Consider the following 18219-nt stretch of genomic DNA (forward strand, 5'->3'; position numbering starts at 1 on the left):
GCTAGAGTATTGTTATTGTAATATTTGTAATTAAGCCTGACAGGGTATGTTTCGCGGTCCAAGTGCTCTGTATACTTTCCAAACATTACATCACACTACATATCATTTAGCTGACGCTTTAATCCAAAGCGACTTCCAATTAAATGCTCTCTACCATGAATGTACTATCTCTTTTTCTTATCATTTTACTTTCTGTGATGTTGTTGTGTATTTGTCTTTGTAATCTGACTGAATGACATTGAAAATGAGGGTTGCCCCTCAATGATCTCTTGAGGACAAATAAAGGAATGAATAAATAAACCTTGTGCAAACTTCTGTTAAAAGCATTAGTATTTCAGTTTGTGGGACGACCTTATGGCATGGACTAAACAATGACATCCCGAATGAAAACCATAATTGACCAACCAGAAGAGCCCTAAACAAAGGAATTGAATTGTAATGTCAGTGTGTTGTGTAAGTTAGGGTACGACTATAAATTTTGTACACATATGCATGTCTTATTAAAAAAGGACTGGTCATTACTCTCTCCCTTCTCAGGCTGTTGTCTTGTTTTCTTTCCCACGTGTCAGTACTGAGCTGGGTAAAAAGGCCTTTGCTTACTCTGCTCCTTTTACATGGAATTTGCTGAAGAAGAACTTGAAACTTAGTAAATTGGTTCCTTTGAGTATTTTTAAGCTGAAAATGAGAAGCTTTGAGTTGGACTCCCCCACAGGTCAATGTTTTAATTGAGATTTCATTGTAAGTGCATATTTGGTTTTCATGTGTGTGTCTTTGTGCGTATGTAATGATGTGATGTAATTTTGATGCCTATCTTGGCCAGGTCTATCTTTCAAAAGAGATTTTTAATCTCAATGGGTATTACCTGGTTAAATAAAGGATAAATAAAAAAAATAAAAAAAGACACATTTGCATTTTGAATATGCATACATTTTTGTTTCTGTAATAATATGACATTTTGAAGTTTGTTTACTTTTATATTTATGTTGTTTGTTTTTGTCTCTTTCTTAAATGTATATGTTTTGATGTATATATTCTGTTTGTTCAGTAAACTGTAATCATACTCTATGTTAAAGGGAGACACAGGACTTTATAAGCAGGATGCTGAATGATTTGTGTACATTTCAGTTTTTCGTCTACAACATTCTGTTGATTGCTCAAGATAAATAAAAGAATCGTCTTTAAATGATTTCCTTTATTGAGCCTTTAACAGTTACATTATTATCTTTCTCCACTCTGAATGTATAAACTTAATCAAAAAACAATTGGTGAAAAGATCAGATCTAACACAGAATAACATCAGGTCATTTTCCGTAGCGTAGACCAAAGGAGTTGAGGTTGTATGAGGACACATCTTGACGTTTCTTGACAGTCTGAGGGAGGAGCCACCATCCCATCCTGGGAAACTTTCCGTCAGCTGAATGGATCTTATCAGCAGGTAAATTCCCAGAGGTCTTTGCTGGTAGCGCTATCGATGCATGACTTAAATCTCTCAGGGCTATGAGTATTGCCCGATCTGAGGAACAAACAAGACAAAGATCTGTGGCATCCCCCTTTTTGACGTAAAGTCAACCTGTTCAGAAATTCTTATGTGACTTGGGTTGTAAAGATGATACGTCCAAATTTAAACTGAAAGCACAATAGAAATAATACATTAACGTGTGTTCATGAAAATCAATTGTTGAAACAAAGTAAGTTAACTATTGTTGTCAGTTGATAACACATTTAACTGACTCTGGAGGAGCTTGTTCTTAAGTGTCCAAATTAGGTTAGGCCTAGTTTTGCTTTGCCACAGCGCTGCGGAGGAGGGTCTGGCTAGTTCACACAGCATTCTGGGATAGGAGAGGATTTTCCTGTGGTTTGTTGGTATTTCTTTAAACCAGTCACAATTGTCATAGGCTGCACTAAGTGCCAGACGGAGCCCCGGGGCCGCTGCAGAATTGCCTCAAGAGGGATCTTGTTTTGGTTGAACCAAGGGGGTAAGCCTCTCCTGTCCAAGCGTAGCTCCTTTGGTGCCATTTTGATGCTAACAAGCCATCACTTGCCGATAGTATTCCATTGACTGCCATTGACTTTGGCGCCACTTTGACAGTGAATAACTTTACATCTGAAACAATTAAAGACTCTATTTGTCCGTTGTTTATTTCTAAAGAAACATTACAATGTATAAAAGCCTCCATTACCTTGTAGCTCACGTTATGGCTCCGTAGCAGACGTTTTTTTTTTTTTTATAAAAAAGGCTGACAATTGTGTCATAATAACGCAAATTACTACACAGGGTAATATTGCAGACAGTTTGGACTTACATCAGCTGTTTAGGTTTAATTACTATTGTTAACAAGCATTTTAGTTAGCAGTAATTAGCCTGTTAGCTCCTAACATATACATACACTCTCCGTCTCTGCTATTTGGGAATGATCAAGATTTCTCTTGGCAGAGCTACCAGAAGACTTACAACTTTCAGACATCTTGCCCACGTCACGTCTACATTGTCAAGCTCAGTTGGTTGCTTCACAGTAGCGCTCAGCTGTGCTAAGCTGAGCTTCTAATAGACTTAACTGGTCTCCGTCCAGAGCAATGGGGTCTGTTGGTCCATCTCTTTAACTGTCTATGGTGGAACATGTCTACATAGAAAAGTAGTTTTAGTTGTGCAACAGAAAACTCAGATTGGACAGATAGTCTAGGTTGCTGTCTGGATTTACCCAGCAGAGATCTGAGGAGCAGGTAATCATTGTCCTTAGAAACCCACCGGAGGTTAGGATTACAACACAACGGAAGCGGAAGGAAACGGACACGGCGAAAAGACATGCATCTGGTGGAATTTCCAGCGGCAACAGAGCAATCCCAAAAGTGGAACGTCATGGATATAGATTATGGCACAATGGGTCTGTTTTAATAGTGAGAAAGATGTGCAGAATGAAGCGCTTAGTGCACAATACAAAGGGCATTGAAAGCTTTCAATACCAGGAATATAAAAAATTACAATGTCTTATTTTCCGTAGCTACTGTATATGAATGAATGGTTCATGAGAAAAGCCTGTGTGCTGAAATGTAGAGTGTAATTCAAGTTTATGCATTTATCTGTATTTACAGCCTCCACAACTCAGGACTGTACCTCCACTGTAGTAGGTGGATTTCATGCTGCCGGTGGTGTAGACTTCTGTTGTCAGAGCAGCCATCATCAAAGCAGCAATGAGTTGACGCATCATGACAGTCAGTATGGCAGAGGCACTGAAATTCCTCTGCAAGACAGAAACGATCTAAATGTCATTCATCCCAGCAGATTGTAGGGTGTAAAAAAAGTTGTAACATTCTCAGTACTACTGAAGACAAATTCAACAAAGTAAAAAGTATAATAGTCTGGTTTACTGCTATGTGTGTATTTACTTACATGTATTATGTATTAATTGTCACACAAAAAAACACGTTAGCTGTAATATTGCAGTACCAAGTCAAAAAATTGCAGGCAGCGGTGGGTATACACTTGAGATTTTACTGGTTTTGATTGTGTCAATTTGTTGCATGTTATTTGAATATTTTGAATTAAAAACAAATCACTCTTTGTATTGAATGATTTTGTGGTTGAATGGAAATATTCTGTGATTCATCATTGTTAAACCTACACAAATTTAAAAAAAAAATGAACCACAAATCTACATGTATTCTAGATTAGATACAGCTTTCTATAGACTTAGTCGGGGATGTCAGAAATTCCAAACTCCTTATGTAAAAATCTGTCAAAATAAAGATAAGGGCAGAAGATTAGTTTCAATATCATCCCGACTTCTGGACTCAGAAGTTTTGTATGAGTTGGATGTTTGGGTTGGTGGATACCAACCCAAACATACAAACATACAAAAATGTAGAACATACAAAAATGTAGGAATGTAAATTTGACTTGATAAAAAACGAACCGCTTACTTTGTCGTTGTCTTGATTATTATTTATAATTGTTTATATTTATAATTTATATAGTATTGACCTGAATACCTGTATAAGACATGTTTTTATGTATATAACAGAATCAGAATCAGCTTTATTGCCAGGTATGAGGACACATACGAGGATTTTTTCTTTGGAGCATCGTTGCTCACACTGTGCTTAGACACATAACAACCAAAACAAAAATATACATACTAATATATAGACACAATATATACATATTCTAAACAGAATACAGATACTGATATATCTAAAAATATAGAGGCATTAGTGAACAAAGAGAAAAAAATATTTAAATATGTAACATAGTCCAAGGATACTGGGATAAATAGTATTATGTTATTATGTTACAATATGAACAGTATGAACATTATGGACAGTTCTGAAAAAGAAAATCTGAATGACGAATGAATAACAAATAAGAGAGATGTGAAAACGGGAATGATGACTAAATAGTAAATAATAAATAATAAGTGAGATATGAGAATGATGAATAACTAGTAGATAATAAGTGAGATATGAGAATGAGAATGATGAATAATACTAAATAAGTGGAATAATAAGTGGAACCAGTGAACAGGTGGTGTAGAGAAAGTGATTACTGGGTTGTTGAACAGAATTGAACCCGACACTGACGGTAAGAAGTCAGCTGTTCATCAGAGAGATGGCTTGTGGGTAGAAACTGTTCCTGAATCTGTTGGTTTTGGCGCACAGTGCTCTGTAGCGCCTACTACAGAGGAGAAGCCCGGAACAGGTTGTGTCCGGGGTGAGATGGGTCTGTAGTGATAGTTCCTGCCCGTTTCCTGACTCTGGAAGAGTATAAGTCATGAACGGAGGGCAGGTTGGCACCGATTATCTTTTCTGCTGTCCTAACTGTCCGTTGTAGTCTGCTCCGATCCTTTTTGGTGGCAGATCCAAACCAGACATTGATGGATGTGCAGAGGACAGACTGGACGATGGCTGTATAGAAGTGGATCAGCAGCTCCTTAGGCAGGTTGAACTTCCTAAGCTGGCGCAGGAAGTACATCCTCGGCTAAGGCCTTTTTGATGATGGTGTCTGAGTTGGGCTCCCACTTCAGATCCTGGGATATAGTGGATCCCAGAAATGTGATGGGGGGAAGAGTGGGGGGTCTCCCTGAAGTCCACGGTCATCTCCACAGTCTTGAGTGTGTTAAGCTCAAGGTTGTTCTGACTGCACCAGAGAGCCAGCTGATCCCCCTTCCGTCTGTAGGCCGACTCATCGCCGTCCCGGATGAGGCCAATGCCGGTTGTGTCGTCAGCGAACTTCAGGAGTTTAACAGATGGGTCTCTTGAGGTGCAGTCGTTGGTGTAGAGCAATGTTTCCCAAACTTAGGGTCGGGACCTAAAATGGGTCGCAGACCCGTTTTATTGGGTCGCCAGTTAGCAGAGTAAAATGCATTTCAATCTCATGTGAGTAAGCGTTCTTCTGTGTGGGGGGTATCTCTCTCTCTCTCTTCTCTTATCCTAGGATGGGATGAGAACATGATTTGAGAAAGGGGTGAGACACAGAAAGGAGAATAGAGACCTTTTCTGTTTTTGTTTACTTTTATAATGGAATAAATATACATCATATGCATTTAAATTCATGGTTTGTTCCGTCTTTTGTCCACAGTTTAAAAATGTAGATGTTACAATGATTAATGGTGTATTCTTGTAAATTTGGGTCCCGGGGAGACACCAGATTTCTCTTTTGGGTCTTGAGCTGAAAAACTTTGGGAACCACTGGTGTAGAGGGAGAAAAGCAGTGGGGAGAACGCACACCCCTGGGGGGCGCCAGTGCTAATAGTCCATGTGCTGGATGTGATGTTTCCCAGCCTCACCTGCTAACTCCTGTCAGTCAGGAAGTTTGTGATCCACTGACAGGTGGAGGCTGGCAGAGTGAGCTGGGAGAGATTGATGCTCAGGATGTCCGGGATGTCCCTGGGTAGTCGAGGTGTTGCAGGAAGTAATGCAGTCCCAAGTTGACTGCATCATCCACCGACCTTTTAGCCCTGTAGGCAAACTGCTGGGGGGCCAGCAAGGGGACTGTGATGTCCTTCAGGTGGGCCAACACCAGTCTTTCAAAGGACTTCATGACTACAGATGTCAGGGCAACAGGCCTGTAGTCATTTAGTCCAGAGATGGAGGGTTTTTTGGGGACTGGGTTGATAGTGGAGCGTTTGAAGGATGAGGGAACTTCAGCTCCAGAGATCTATTGAAGATCTGAGTGAAGATGGGGGCCAGCTGGTCTGCACAGATTTTCAGGCAGGATGGTGACACACCGTCTGGGCCAGGAGCCTTTCTGGTCTTCTGCCTCTGGAAGAGCTGGCACATATCCACTTCACAGATTGTGAGTGCAGGTGAGGGGCCGGAGGGGCCGTTGAGAACCAGCAGTTTTGGGGGATGGTCTCCTGTAGTTAGTGAGTGTGTGCGGGCCTCTCCACACTGACCGAGGATCGTTGTTTGAAAAGCTGTTTTCCAGCTTTTTAGGATAGCTCCTCTTAGCTGCTTTGATTTCTTTGGTCAGTGTGTTCCTGGCCTGGTTATTCAGGACTCTGTCCCCACTTCTGAAGGCCTCCTCTTTTGACTGACGGAGCTGCCTGAGTCTTACTGTGAACCAGGGTTTTTGGTTGTTGTGTGTGCAGAAGGTTTTTGTCGGCACACACATGTCGTCACAAAAGCTGATGTAACATCTAACAGTGTCTGTTAGTTCGTCCAGATCAGTGGCTGCAGCCTCAAAAACACTCCAATCAGTACAGTCAAAGCAGGCCTGTAAATCCAGCTTTGACTCGTTGGTCCATCTTTTCACCCTCTTAACAACAGATTTAATAGGTTTTTAGTTTCTGCCTGTATGTTGGGAGTAGATGAACCAGACAGTGGTCAGAGAGTCCCAAGGCTGCACGTGGGACAGAGCGATAGGCGTCCTTTAATGTTGTATAGCAGTGGTCCAGCATATTAGTGTCCCTGGTGGGACACATAATATGCTGTCTATACTTTGGAAGTTAGTGGCTGAGGTTTGCTCTGTTGAAGTCCCCAAGAACAATGAGCAGGAGGTCAGGATGTTTTTTCTCAACGTTACTTATCTGGCCGGCCTCATTAACACAGACCTGAGGTGGGATGTAGACGGCGACCAGAATGAACAAGGAAAACTCCCGCGGTGAATAAAAGGGTTTGCAGTTTATGAATAGTTTGTGAAAAAGTGAAGTCGTCCTGTATTCAGGTTCTAGACTTTTCAACAAATAGCAGTAAACTGAATGTGCCTGTCATGACCAGAGGCGTCAACCCAAACTGTCATTGGAGCCAGAGGGCTGGAAGATGCAGAAACTTGGAGATTGTCCCCAACAAAGCGGCAGCTAACAGTAGTTAGCCAAGTTAGCAAACAGAAGACAAGAGGTTTTGGTGCTATCTTGCAGACAGTGGTGATGAACACAGCAGAGTTGTTGAACAAGTGCCACTCAGCAAAGAAAAATTGTGTCACAGAATGTAATGCAGATGGCAAGCCTTAAAAAGAGCGCCATAAAAATGCCATCCTTCAAAGAAAAGCACACTCACTCCCGTAAGACTGACTGGAGGGTGTGTGAATGTGTGATTCTAATGATTCAAATAGAAATATTTGCTTTATGTAAAAATGATTTGGTCCTTTTTTCAAAAGATGAGTCTTGAAAAGGGGGGAAGGTTTGTCCTTTTATTGGCGTTGTCTTACAATCAGGTATATTATTATTAATATCCACACCAATTTCACAAAGTTTGCCTGTGGTGTGCACACCATCATTTACACACATATATCTACAATTTATGATCCCATATGTGATTACAACACATTTTTCATTCTTTCGTACCCTTGTAAATGTGAACGTTTGTTTAGTTTCCTGGAAGGAAACATTTTGAAGTACCGCTAGCCACTAGGATTGCGCATTGAGAGTCATCTTGGAATCGATTTAAAAAACTCCAATTCCAGTCGAATCCGATCATCGGTTCCCAATTGAGCATGTGCAATTTTTGGTTTCCATTACGGCCACCGTACTTCCTGGTGTTTGTTGTGTTGCAGTCATGCAGTAAGTGGTGCTCCAAAATCTGGCTTTATTTTACGTTGAAAAAAAGCCTATAAAACTGTAAAACGTTCCTCTTGTCTGTGAAATAAGCATGTGACCCGTGTCAACAACTACTCAAAGAATGGGAATCGAGAATCAAAAGGATGTATCAGAATTGTTCAAATCAAAACGAGATATGCGTATAAATATTAATATATCCAAGAAAACATGTGATGAGCATGTCATGCAATTGCAGAATGAGAGTACTGGCAGCTCTTTTGGTCCAGTCTGGCTCTGGCTGAAACATCTCTGATGTTGTCCCCTGTCTGTGATCTGGGCCAGTAGAGTCCTCTGAGAGCAGCTGGACACTCGTTGCTGGGGAACAAGTCACTCTGACCTCAGCACCAACACACCCCGCAGAGATTTAAAAAAACAACAACAAAAAAACATTTTTTTGATCAATAATTCATCAGTGCCAGGGTTTTACGTCCCAGTGCCAGGGTTTTACATCATCAGTGCCAGGGTTTTACGTCCCAGCTCATGTTTGGAATGTACAGCTGTGTCTGTGTTGGCATAGCACTGAGGCTTGTTTTACTCAAAATTGGTACAAATTGAGATAGCAAACTCAGAGAATGCATACATTATAGTTATTAGTGCTGACATGTACTTGAGCATCCATTTTTTTAGTTTCTTACTGCTCACTGCCTAAATGGTGTTGTGTCTCTATTTTTTTTTACCTCTTTCTAGCCCATCACACAAACCTGATACAGTACCATGACATTGGACATGTTGACATTTCTGTCAATCCCCCCCTTGCGCAAATGAACTCTGCATTACTTCCCCTCACATCATGTCACACTTTAACGCTCACAGCATCAATCACGCATGCCTTTATTCTGACTATGCTCAATTGCTAAGAATCCCAAAATCACATCTCCGCTTTTTATGTTTTGAATGTGACAACTGTTTGTCACATAGACTACACATGCATGAGAATACTCAAACATTAATTTTTCCACTCTCACACAGACGCACACACATGGTTGTTGGGACTGTGAGAACCCTGACAGTGACCACAACCTCATATCACCGTTCAAAGACTTCCTGGAGTTACAAACAGAACATGAGTGGATATGAAATCTGATGCTGTGATCTTACCTGTGTGCTGATGGCGAGCGAGCGTTGACTGAGACCCCTCTACCCCCAAAGTACTGGGCTCAGGGGTCTCTTTTATAGGGTGACACCTCCTGCGTCATCATCACTGATCACCGGTTGGTAGCGCGTGTGGTGCTCGTATGCACCAACAGACACACTACGCCATCACTCCTCATTTCCTTTCTGTTCTGTTTCAGATTTGGTCCTACAAACATAAGTAAAATTCCAGCTAGGGTTTGGTTTCTACTTTGGTCTTCCCATTAAAAGACCTGAAATGAGATTTGTGGTCAAGACAAAGGCCTGGAGGTCATGACAATAACCACACATTGACAGTGAAGTGGGCTGTGTAATAGGAACTAAAATGAGGTGGTTTGTTTGGATCGGCCACCAAACAGGTCAGGAATAGTTTACAATAGAGAGTCAGGACTGCAGAGAAAATCCTTGGTGCCAACCTGCCGTCCATTCAGGCACCCAATTTACAATGGCTCCTCCAATCAATGGATGGAAATTGCACATGAACTGTAGTTTCTTATGCATTTTCCAATCCCCTATCCCAGGTATAAAGGCCCATTCAATAAAGCATTCCCACAAGCGAGATTTCATAAATAAATCCATTCAATGCATTTCACTAATGCAGTGGTTCTTAATTTATTTTCAATAATCTACCCCCTTGAAATATTTGTTGTGCATCCAAGTACCAGCTGACTAGCACAAAACATTTTTGGTAGAAAGAATGAGCCTAGCTACATAAAGAGGCACAATGCAGCAGAGCTGTGCCATCAGTGTCTGACTCACTGAACAATATGTAACTCAAAAACACTTCAAAGCTACATTTATAATATCAAGGATCACTAAACATATTCATACTATAATGTACAATTATTTTAAGAATTACACGTGACTGACATGGATATTGTTGGGTCTTTGTAAATTATAGAGTGTGGTCTAGACCTACTCTATCTGTAATGTGTCTTGAGATAACTTGATTATGATTTGATACTATAAAAAATGGATATAATTGCTACTTTTTAAATCAACATATTAAAAAACATCTTACCTTCCCCCTGCAGTACCCCAAAGTACCCCTAGGGGTATGTTTGCCTCCATTTAAGACACATGCCTTAATAGGGTTGGAATTCTTTTACAGGAGAACTTTGCAATTTTTTTAGCCTCTACCTCTTTGGAGTCATTGGAATGGTTATTTGACTTTTTTTGAGTTGAATGGTCGAGTGGAATGGAATCCTCTCGCTCGCCCCTAGTTCCTGTTTGCGGAAAAAACACCCTTGCAACATTGGGCTGGCGAGTCGGCGACCTTAGCATCAGGAAGTACGGCGTGATATCAGGTCTCGTGATGTAACGGGTTGCTTCACGGCACTGCACACATACGCCCATTCAGGAGCCGGCTAACAAGGTAGTGATGGAGTTTTTCCCACTATCATTAGGGCAGAGCTGGCAAAAAAAGAAGCAGAAAGCTAGGAAAGCGTTGTCAGAAGAACAGAGAAAGGAAACGGAGCTTTATAGAGAAACCTGTAGGGGGGGCTCTATAGAGAAACTAGGGGACCAAGTTAGAGGGAAAAGTCAAAATATATATTTTTGAATAGGTTTTGAAAAAAAAATTAAAATGTTAATATCCTTATCTAAACCAATGATTTTTAAGTGTATCTATCTTTATATCATTTAAATAAAAAGTACAGTAAAGGAGAAAAATCTAACGCGGAAAGATGGGTTTCCTACGGAAGCTGAGAAGGGCCATGGATCTTTTCATTTTTAATTAATTACAATTTATTAATTTGTTATCAAACTAAATTTGATTTTTCGAGATTACAGATTAATTATTTTGTTATCTCAACATAACAAATTCATTAATAATTCAATTCATTAATAATGTGTTTGTCTTGAATTCAAACTAATGCGCTTCAACAAACTGCAACTGTTCAATCAATTTTTTTCTTAGCTTTTTAAAAGAAATAGGCTAAATCAAGGCATTCTGCCCAAACGGAAACCCATCAACTACTTGGATAACATTATTTTGATCAATATTTAATAGAGCTCAACAGTGTGATTCCAGAAGGTAAAATCCATCCATCCATCCATCCATCTTCATCCGCTTATCCAGTATCGGGTCGCGGGGGCAGCAGCTCCAGTAGGGGACCCCAAACCTCCCTTTCGCGAGCCAGGTAAAATCCCATTCATATTCTGCATAAGGAGTTAACTTTTTAACCATAATGTCTAAACCAGCCAAGGTAGACTCACCACGAGCTGTGGGATTGTGAAATGATGGTTTATCCCCATTTAGCCTAGATATGAAGAACACTTTCATTCATAATTACATTAAAAGTCCAGATAGAAAATATAAAGAAGATTATTTTACTAAACTACCAGGAATAATCCGGCCATGATTAAACGTAAAAAGTAAAAAAGAAATGGAAAAATTTGAAATTTATAATGTTAATATCTACATGTAAAGTGACATGAAATGAAAAACGTGAAAATTAAAAAGCAAGATTGAAAATGCTCAAACTGAAAGCTTAAATCATAACGGTAAAATTGAAATGGCAATGTGGATTGAAGCAGCAACTATGAAACTCAAAAAGGAAAATGAAAAAGCTTAAATGAAAACATTTATAGGAGAAATATGTAATATTAGTGCTGCAATAAGTCATGACCATGACATGTCATCAGAAATTAGGGAAACATGCAGTGGCGCCTCCAAGGATTTTTCTCTGGGGGGGGTCAGAAGGGGCCACTGATAATCTTAATCTAATTTATTAAAAGCCATAACAGAGTTCTAGAAATTCTATAATGTTGCTGTCATTGTTGTAATTTCTGATCAATTTTGAGCTACTATAATAGAACATGTTTTTGTTCATCAAAAGACAATGAAAACATAAAAAAAAATTATATTAATTTTGAAATTAAAAATGTACTTCTCCCTGAGAGCTATATTTTTTGAACAATGTGTTTTCTATTTGTTGGTGTATTGTTTACTGACTGCTTGATAGTATGTATTGTTTTGATCATGTTGTTTTTATGTGTTTTATGTGATTTTGAACACACGTAAAACTGTTTTGAGGCAAAAGTTTGATTTTGCGAGAGGAGTCAGGTAAATAGTGCTTGAAGACGAGGTTTTGTGTTTAATGTTTTCAGAAAATTGAGCAAGGTTAAAGAAATTGGGTTTTAGCAACTGGAAAAAACTATAATATGTTATGTTTCTGGATGTACATGAGCATTAGTTCACCAAAACAGCATTACATGGCAAAATTTTAATTTTTAACAAAACGTTCATCGTCAGTGTTTTTCAAGAAGGTGAGGCTTTGGGGCGGGGGGTTGCAGAAGCTCAGTATGTAGGGAGTTTTAGGGAGTTGAGTTGGCAACCAGAGGGTCGTAGTTCATGTCCCCGCACGGACCAAAGTATGGAGTGTGGATTAGTAGCTGGAGAGGTGCGACTTCACCTCCTGGGCCATGCCAGGTGCTCTTGAGCAAGGCACTATACCCCCCCAAACCCACTCCCTATGACATCTCTCCACTGGTGCATGAAAAGGTCCTGAGCATGTGTGTGTATTTAAGACTTGTGTTTTGTGATTACTAACAAAACAAGTGTAAATTGTAATTTCCCCACTGGGGATCAATAAATATACTGTGTAAATTGACCCCAAAAAATGAAGAATAGAGGATTCTCTGGTCTATTGTTAAAAAATATATCTGCATCTGTTATCAATGGATAAAACTTACATAGGCCTACTTTTAATCGTCCATAATACACATTGGGCTGTTTATTTTTCTATTTGTGTGTGTAGATTTCAGTTTTGACATAAAATAAATGCCACTAAACTTAATACAAACACTTTTTCTTAATTTGAGTAATGAGCTGTGAAAGCGGGATGGTGACGTGTGTTAGTTCTCTTGTAGTGTGTGTCCTCCCGTGGTGTGTGTTCTGAGGAGTGGTACCCAGCAGGACTATCCTGCTGATGCTATAGCGCCCTCTGCTGATCAAAGTTCTCAACCGATTTAACTGCTTAACAATGTTGATTTCTTATTCATTTCATTTGAACCATATTGCACCATAGTTAAATCCCTTTAAGTCCAGTCTTCTTGAAATAAACAGGGCTTTTTCTTCAACTATGTGCTTGAATTATTTTAGCACATACTACAGTGTTACTTTTATTTGGATCATTAGAAAAAACACTATTGGTTTGCATTACATCCCTTTAACGCACACTGATTCATAGCTTTCTAACATTAAGCTTTTATTGCCTGTATATCTTTTAACTCTATTGGACTGTAAAGATTTTCTCTCAAGTTCCTATCTATTTCAGTTTGCTCTTTAGTCAGTATTGACAGATTGATTAAATAAGTAGCCTATAAAAATAAGCTATGAAAGAGATTTGGAGACAAATAAAATATTTAGAATGTAGGAAGGAAGAGCAGCTTACTGTGAAAGTATGGTATACTGTATGTATTTGTTGTTGATGGTGAACCATGCGCTGCAGGTGATGGGGCTCTCCTGGAGCTCAAGTAAGAACCCACCACCCGGATCTCTCGGCGAAGAATCCTTTCAAACTGCTTGCCAAATGTGAGAGCTGCCCTCTACTGCTCTGCTGGAAGCCTCTTTTCTGTTTGGTCTGGCAGGAAGCGGCGTGCTCCTCTCCCCAAACATCAATAGGAGGGCTTCTGCTGTTGGGGAAACACTTTTCTTAGTCGATTCTCACAAGAGCATCTAAAAATGTCTGGAAGAGGAAAAACCGTAGAAAAAGCCAGAACGAAGGCTTCCCTCACAGTTCATCAGTGCCCCTATCAAAACCAACAACAATCTACAAGTGCATGAACAGGAATTACTTACAAATTATTACAATAATACAGTACCAATACAGGGCGGTATATGTAAGGCACGTAGCGATGCATCATAGATCGTTAATATTAACATATATAAGCGTGGAAAAACAGACACTGGCGCTTATAGCCCGGAACTAAACATGGTGAAATGGCTGTGATAGATTGGTGCACGGTGCACGACAAACCGTAACCAAAACCGTAGGGGTAAGGGGCAAGGGGTAGGGGTAAGACAGAAAAATGGGATTCAGCCTTACCCCTACCCCTTGGCCCTTGAAACCAAGGGGTAGGGGTAAGGGGTGAAAACATACCCCTATGAAATGGGACACCACTTGGTGACATCATCATACAGCATTGAACACTTCCAAGATGCCTTCTCTGTCTGTTGATTGTGTGGGTTTGGACAACAGTGTCATATGTATTTAAATATTTATATATCTTATAGTTATTTTAGGTTTACTTTGGTAGTGCAGAGGCAAATGTTCTTATCTGTGTAGTACTTAGGTCTGTTTGCAGTACAAATGTGTATACACATGTATCATGTATACATACATATACACCCTGTATACATGGTGTGTTGTATATCTCTTTCGTTACGTTAAAAACGTTACATAAAATTATGTTACAGAACCATTATCAACTATTAGAACCATAACTAACATGTTGCACACATAAAAAGGCTTCAAATGTGTAAAACTAAAAATTACAAACAAGACCACAAACAAACAAATTAACTACAGCTGTTCTGATATTCCAGACCAGTCCGGAGCCTGTTGGCCAGTAACCCCCCCCCCTCACATTTCATCAGTGTCCCGTATCAAAACCAACAACAATATACAAGTGTATAAACAATGAACATGAATTAATTACAAAGTATTACAATAATACAGTAGGCTAACAATGCAATAATGAATTGGTACAACATGAACATATGAATAAGGAAACGTCTGCGTTTTCAGCCCCAAAGTGGATCAGCTGCTGTGTCCTCCTGTGTGATACAGGGCGGTATATGTTAATGTAAATGTGCTGTATTTATATAGCACTTTTCCAGTCTTAACAACTGCTCAAAGCGCTTTTACATCTACAGGAAACATTCACCATTCACACACATTCATACACTGTGGCCGGGGCTGCCGTACAAGGTGCCACCTGCTCATCAGATAAACATTCACACACATTCACACTCCGATGCGCAGCACCGGGGGCAACTCGGGGTTCAGTGTCTTGCCCAAGGACACTTCGACAATGACTGCAGTCAACCGCTCTACCACTGAGCCACAGCCGCCCCACGTGTAAAGCACGGAGCGATGCATCATAGATCCTTAATATTAACATATATATATATATAAAGTCTATGCGATGTATACAGTCCATTCAAGGCAGAGAAATGCCGGACTGTTGTGCAAATCAACGTTAACATTAGCGGATAGCGATTAGCGTCAGCATAGCAAGCTAGCGATTTAAAAAAGTTGCAGTTAAGAACATGGTTCCAAGTATATATGCACAGGACTGTGTAGACCACAAAACAAGACTGTTGTCATTTCTAAATCAATTACTTAAGCTGATAATACTTACATTTATGGGTCTCTCTGATGCGGCAGCCATTGTTTCATGTTGCACAGTATATATCGCTACCCCTCGGTTTCAACTAAGCTAGCGTCCTCCCTTGGTTTTTTTATTTACTGTCTATGGTTCCAAGGGCCATTCACCCCTTGACCCTCGATCAAAAAGAGTATTAGGACTGCACTAGGTGTTGCGTGAACGTGCAAAATCTAGTGGAAGGGGCAAGGGGTAGGGGTAAAATAGCAAAAGGAGATTTAGCCTCAGGCTGAATCCCATTTCTGATGACTGCCGCATCAGAGAGACCCATAAATGTAAGTATTATCAGCTTAAGTAATTGATTTAGAAATGACATCAAAATGATGTCTTGTTTTGTGGTCTACACAGTCCTGTTCCAGTACTTGCAACCATGTTCTTAACTGAAACTTTTTTAAATCGCTAGCTTGCTATGCTAATGCTAATCACTATCCGCTAACGTTAACGTTGATTCGCACAACAGTCCCGCATTTCTCTGCCTTGAATGGACTGTATACATCGCTTTGATGAGACTTTATATACTGTATATATATATGTTAATATTAATGATCTATGATGCATCGCTCCGTGCTTTACATATACCGCCCTGTATCACACAGGAGGACACAGCAGCTGATCCACTTTGGCTGAAAACGCAGACGTTTCCTAATTCAGTAAGACCCGCTCCTCCCGTGCCGGGCTCCAGTTCCCATTATATATATTATTTTGTCTATTTCGAACAAATATACACAACACAACCAAATACACAAACGCGCTGCAAATACAGAAGCGATGCAAAAAGAAAAGCAGATGCAACAAAAAACGCTGCATACAGATTACACAACAGAAGTTCTCCAGGCCTCTAGGGGGGGCTAAGTGGAACAGCTAATCTTTGCCCCATGGGAGAGAGAGAGAGAGAGAGCGCGCTCTGCCTTTTTATTAGAATCTGGTATGGATGCAGCCTGGAGACCCTACCGTCTCATGCCTCCCGTCCATAAACTGTATGTTAAATTAATACTATTAATATAATGTATTAATAATATATAGTCTATGCTCCCGTCTCATGTCCTTCCGGCTGTTGCCGTCACCGAGCTTTGACTTTTCAAAATAAAAACATGCGTCTGGTCCGCTGTGTCTTTGTACTTTGGTGTTTTGGATGTTTTTGAACTAAACAATACGGCAATCCTGCTTACGAATACAACTTTTTCAGACGATGTTTTACTTACAACACGATGGAGTTAGCAGTTTGGTTTTCATATGTTCGGGCGAGATTTATTCAGTTTAATAAATCTCAATGACTGGTTTACAGAGAGGGACTGGACATCCTGTCTGTTGTTTTATTTATTTCAAGAGTGAATTGCTCCAGAATATGAACACAGATTGATTACTTTTTAGCTAGCTATACGTGAGAGATTTTCTACTGGCTATAAAACAGATAGACGGATGATTAACTTTATAAAAACATGGCGAAATTAAATAAAGACACATAAAAGATGAAGAGTCCCGTAAAAGTAAATGTTCAGCTAGATGTATATACAGCTAGCAAAACAAACATGTACGTGCTTTTCAAAATAAATTAGCATTGTTTGGTCCACAGACATTTACATACACGTTACCTTGGAGTAAATCCTCCGTTACTTTGAGGATTACCCATAATCCTTTGTCATTAATAGCGTTCGCTGCAGATACAACTTTAGAACAGCAGGTGGCACAGTAGTCCCAATTAGTAGGATTTAACCTGAACCTTTTTAACTATTTTACATCACCAAATGAAAAATGAGAGGTTTTACTAACCTCTAAAGATCCTAATAACTGCTGCGTCCCTCTCTCCTCCCAAACCTGTCCCTATGACCTATTAATAAAACTACAAAAACAGTTACACTGTCTCTACAGCACCTGTTTACTGGTTCCACTATTATTCCATTTATTTAGTATTTATTCATCATTCTCAGTCTCATATCTCACTTATTATTCATTATTTATTCATCATTCTCCTTTCCTATTTCAGAACTGTTCATAATGTTCAAACTGTTCATATTATGATATAATAACTTAATACTATTTATCCCAGTACCCTTTGCACTATGTTCCACATTTAAATAATTTTTATTGGACTCTTCATTGCACTCATCTCTCTACATTATTTCTGTTTAGAGTGTGTATATACTAGTGTGTCTATATTAGTGTGTATATATTGTTGGTTTGTTTGTTGAATGTGTAAGCACATTGTGAGCAACTATGCTCCAAAGGAAAATTCCTCGTATGTGTCTTCATACCTGGTCAATAAAGCTGATTCTGATTCTGATTCTGAAAAACATTTTTTCCACAGCACTCTTACATTTATTTGCATCTAAATCTTTTTAATTGGTTTTATTTTCATGACCCTTGCTCTATAATGTTTTATCTAAAGCATCGACATTGCCTTGTTCCTGAAAGTTGCCATAGTAGCCTAATAAAGCTGCCTTGCCCCTCAACCTCCAGTGTGTCACCCATGGACCGTTACGGTCTATGGTGTCACCGGAGCCTGAACGCTTCTGTCTTGTTCCTCATAGACAATATAAAGATTAGACGCCGCATTGGCTGCTGAGCGCGAGATTTCCAGCCGCCATCATGGACCGGTCATACTCGTTACTTAGCAGCAGAAGATACAAGCAGCCAGAGCACTATGCAGAATATTCCTGCTCAGATC

General features: G+C 39.7%; 1 protein-coding gene across 1 annotated transcript; it reads right to left on the reverse strand.

Moving 5' to 3' along the window:
- Positions 1-1199: 1199 nt before the first annotated feature.
- Positions 1200-9159, reverse strand: kiss1 (KiSS-1 metastasis suppressor). Its single transcript, XM_034869181.1, has 3 exons — positions 9129-9159; positions 3113-3239; positions 1200-1513 (listed from the first exon to the last, which is right to left on the reverse strand). The coding sequence occupies exons 2-3, from the start codon at positions 3204-3206 to the stop codon at positions 1302-1304; spliced, it is 306 nt and encodes a 101-aa protein (XP_034725072.1). The 5' UTR covers positions 3207-3239; positions 9129-9159; the 3' UTR covers positions 1200-1301.
- Between the last annotated feature and the right edge of the window lie 9060 nt (positions 9160-18219).

The sequence above is a fragment of the Etheostoma cragini genome, chromosome 4, assembly GCF_013103735.1.
Source record: "Etheostoma cragini isolate CJK2018 chromosome 4, CSU_Ecrag_1.0, whole genome shotgun sequence".
In the NCBI taxonomy this organism is placed as follows: Eukaryota; Metazoa; Chordata; class Actinopteri; order Perciformes; family Percidae; genus Etheostoma; species Etheostoma cragini.

Excerpts from the sequence above, each read along its gene's own strand:
- kiss1 (XM_034869181.1), bottom strand. The coding sequence starts at position 3,206 with ATGATGCGTCAACTCATTGCTGCTTTGATGATGGCTGCTCTGACAACA. Across the intron at positions 1,514-3,112 it reads ATCCACCTACTACAGTGGAG|ATCGGGCAATACTCATAGCC; the intron begins GTACAGTCCTGA and ends TTTGTTCCTCAG.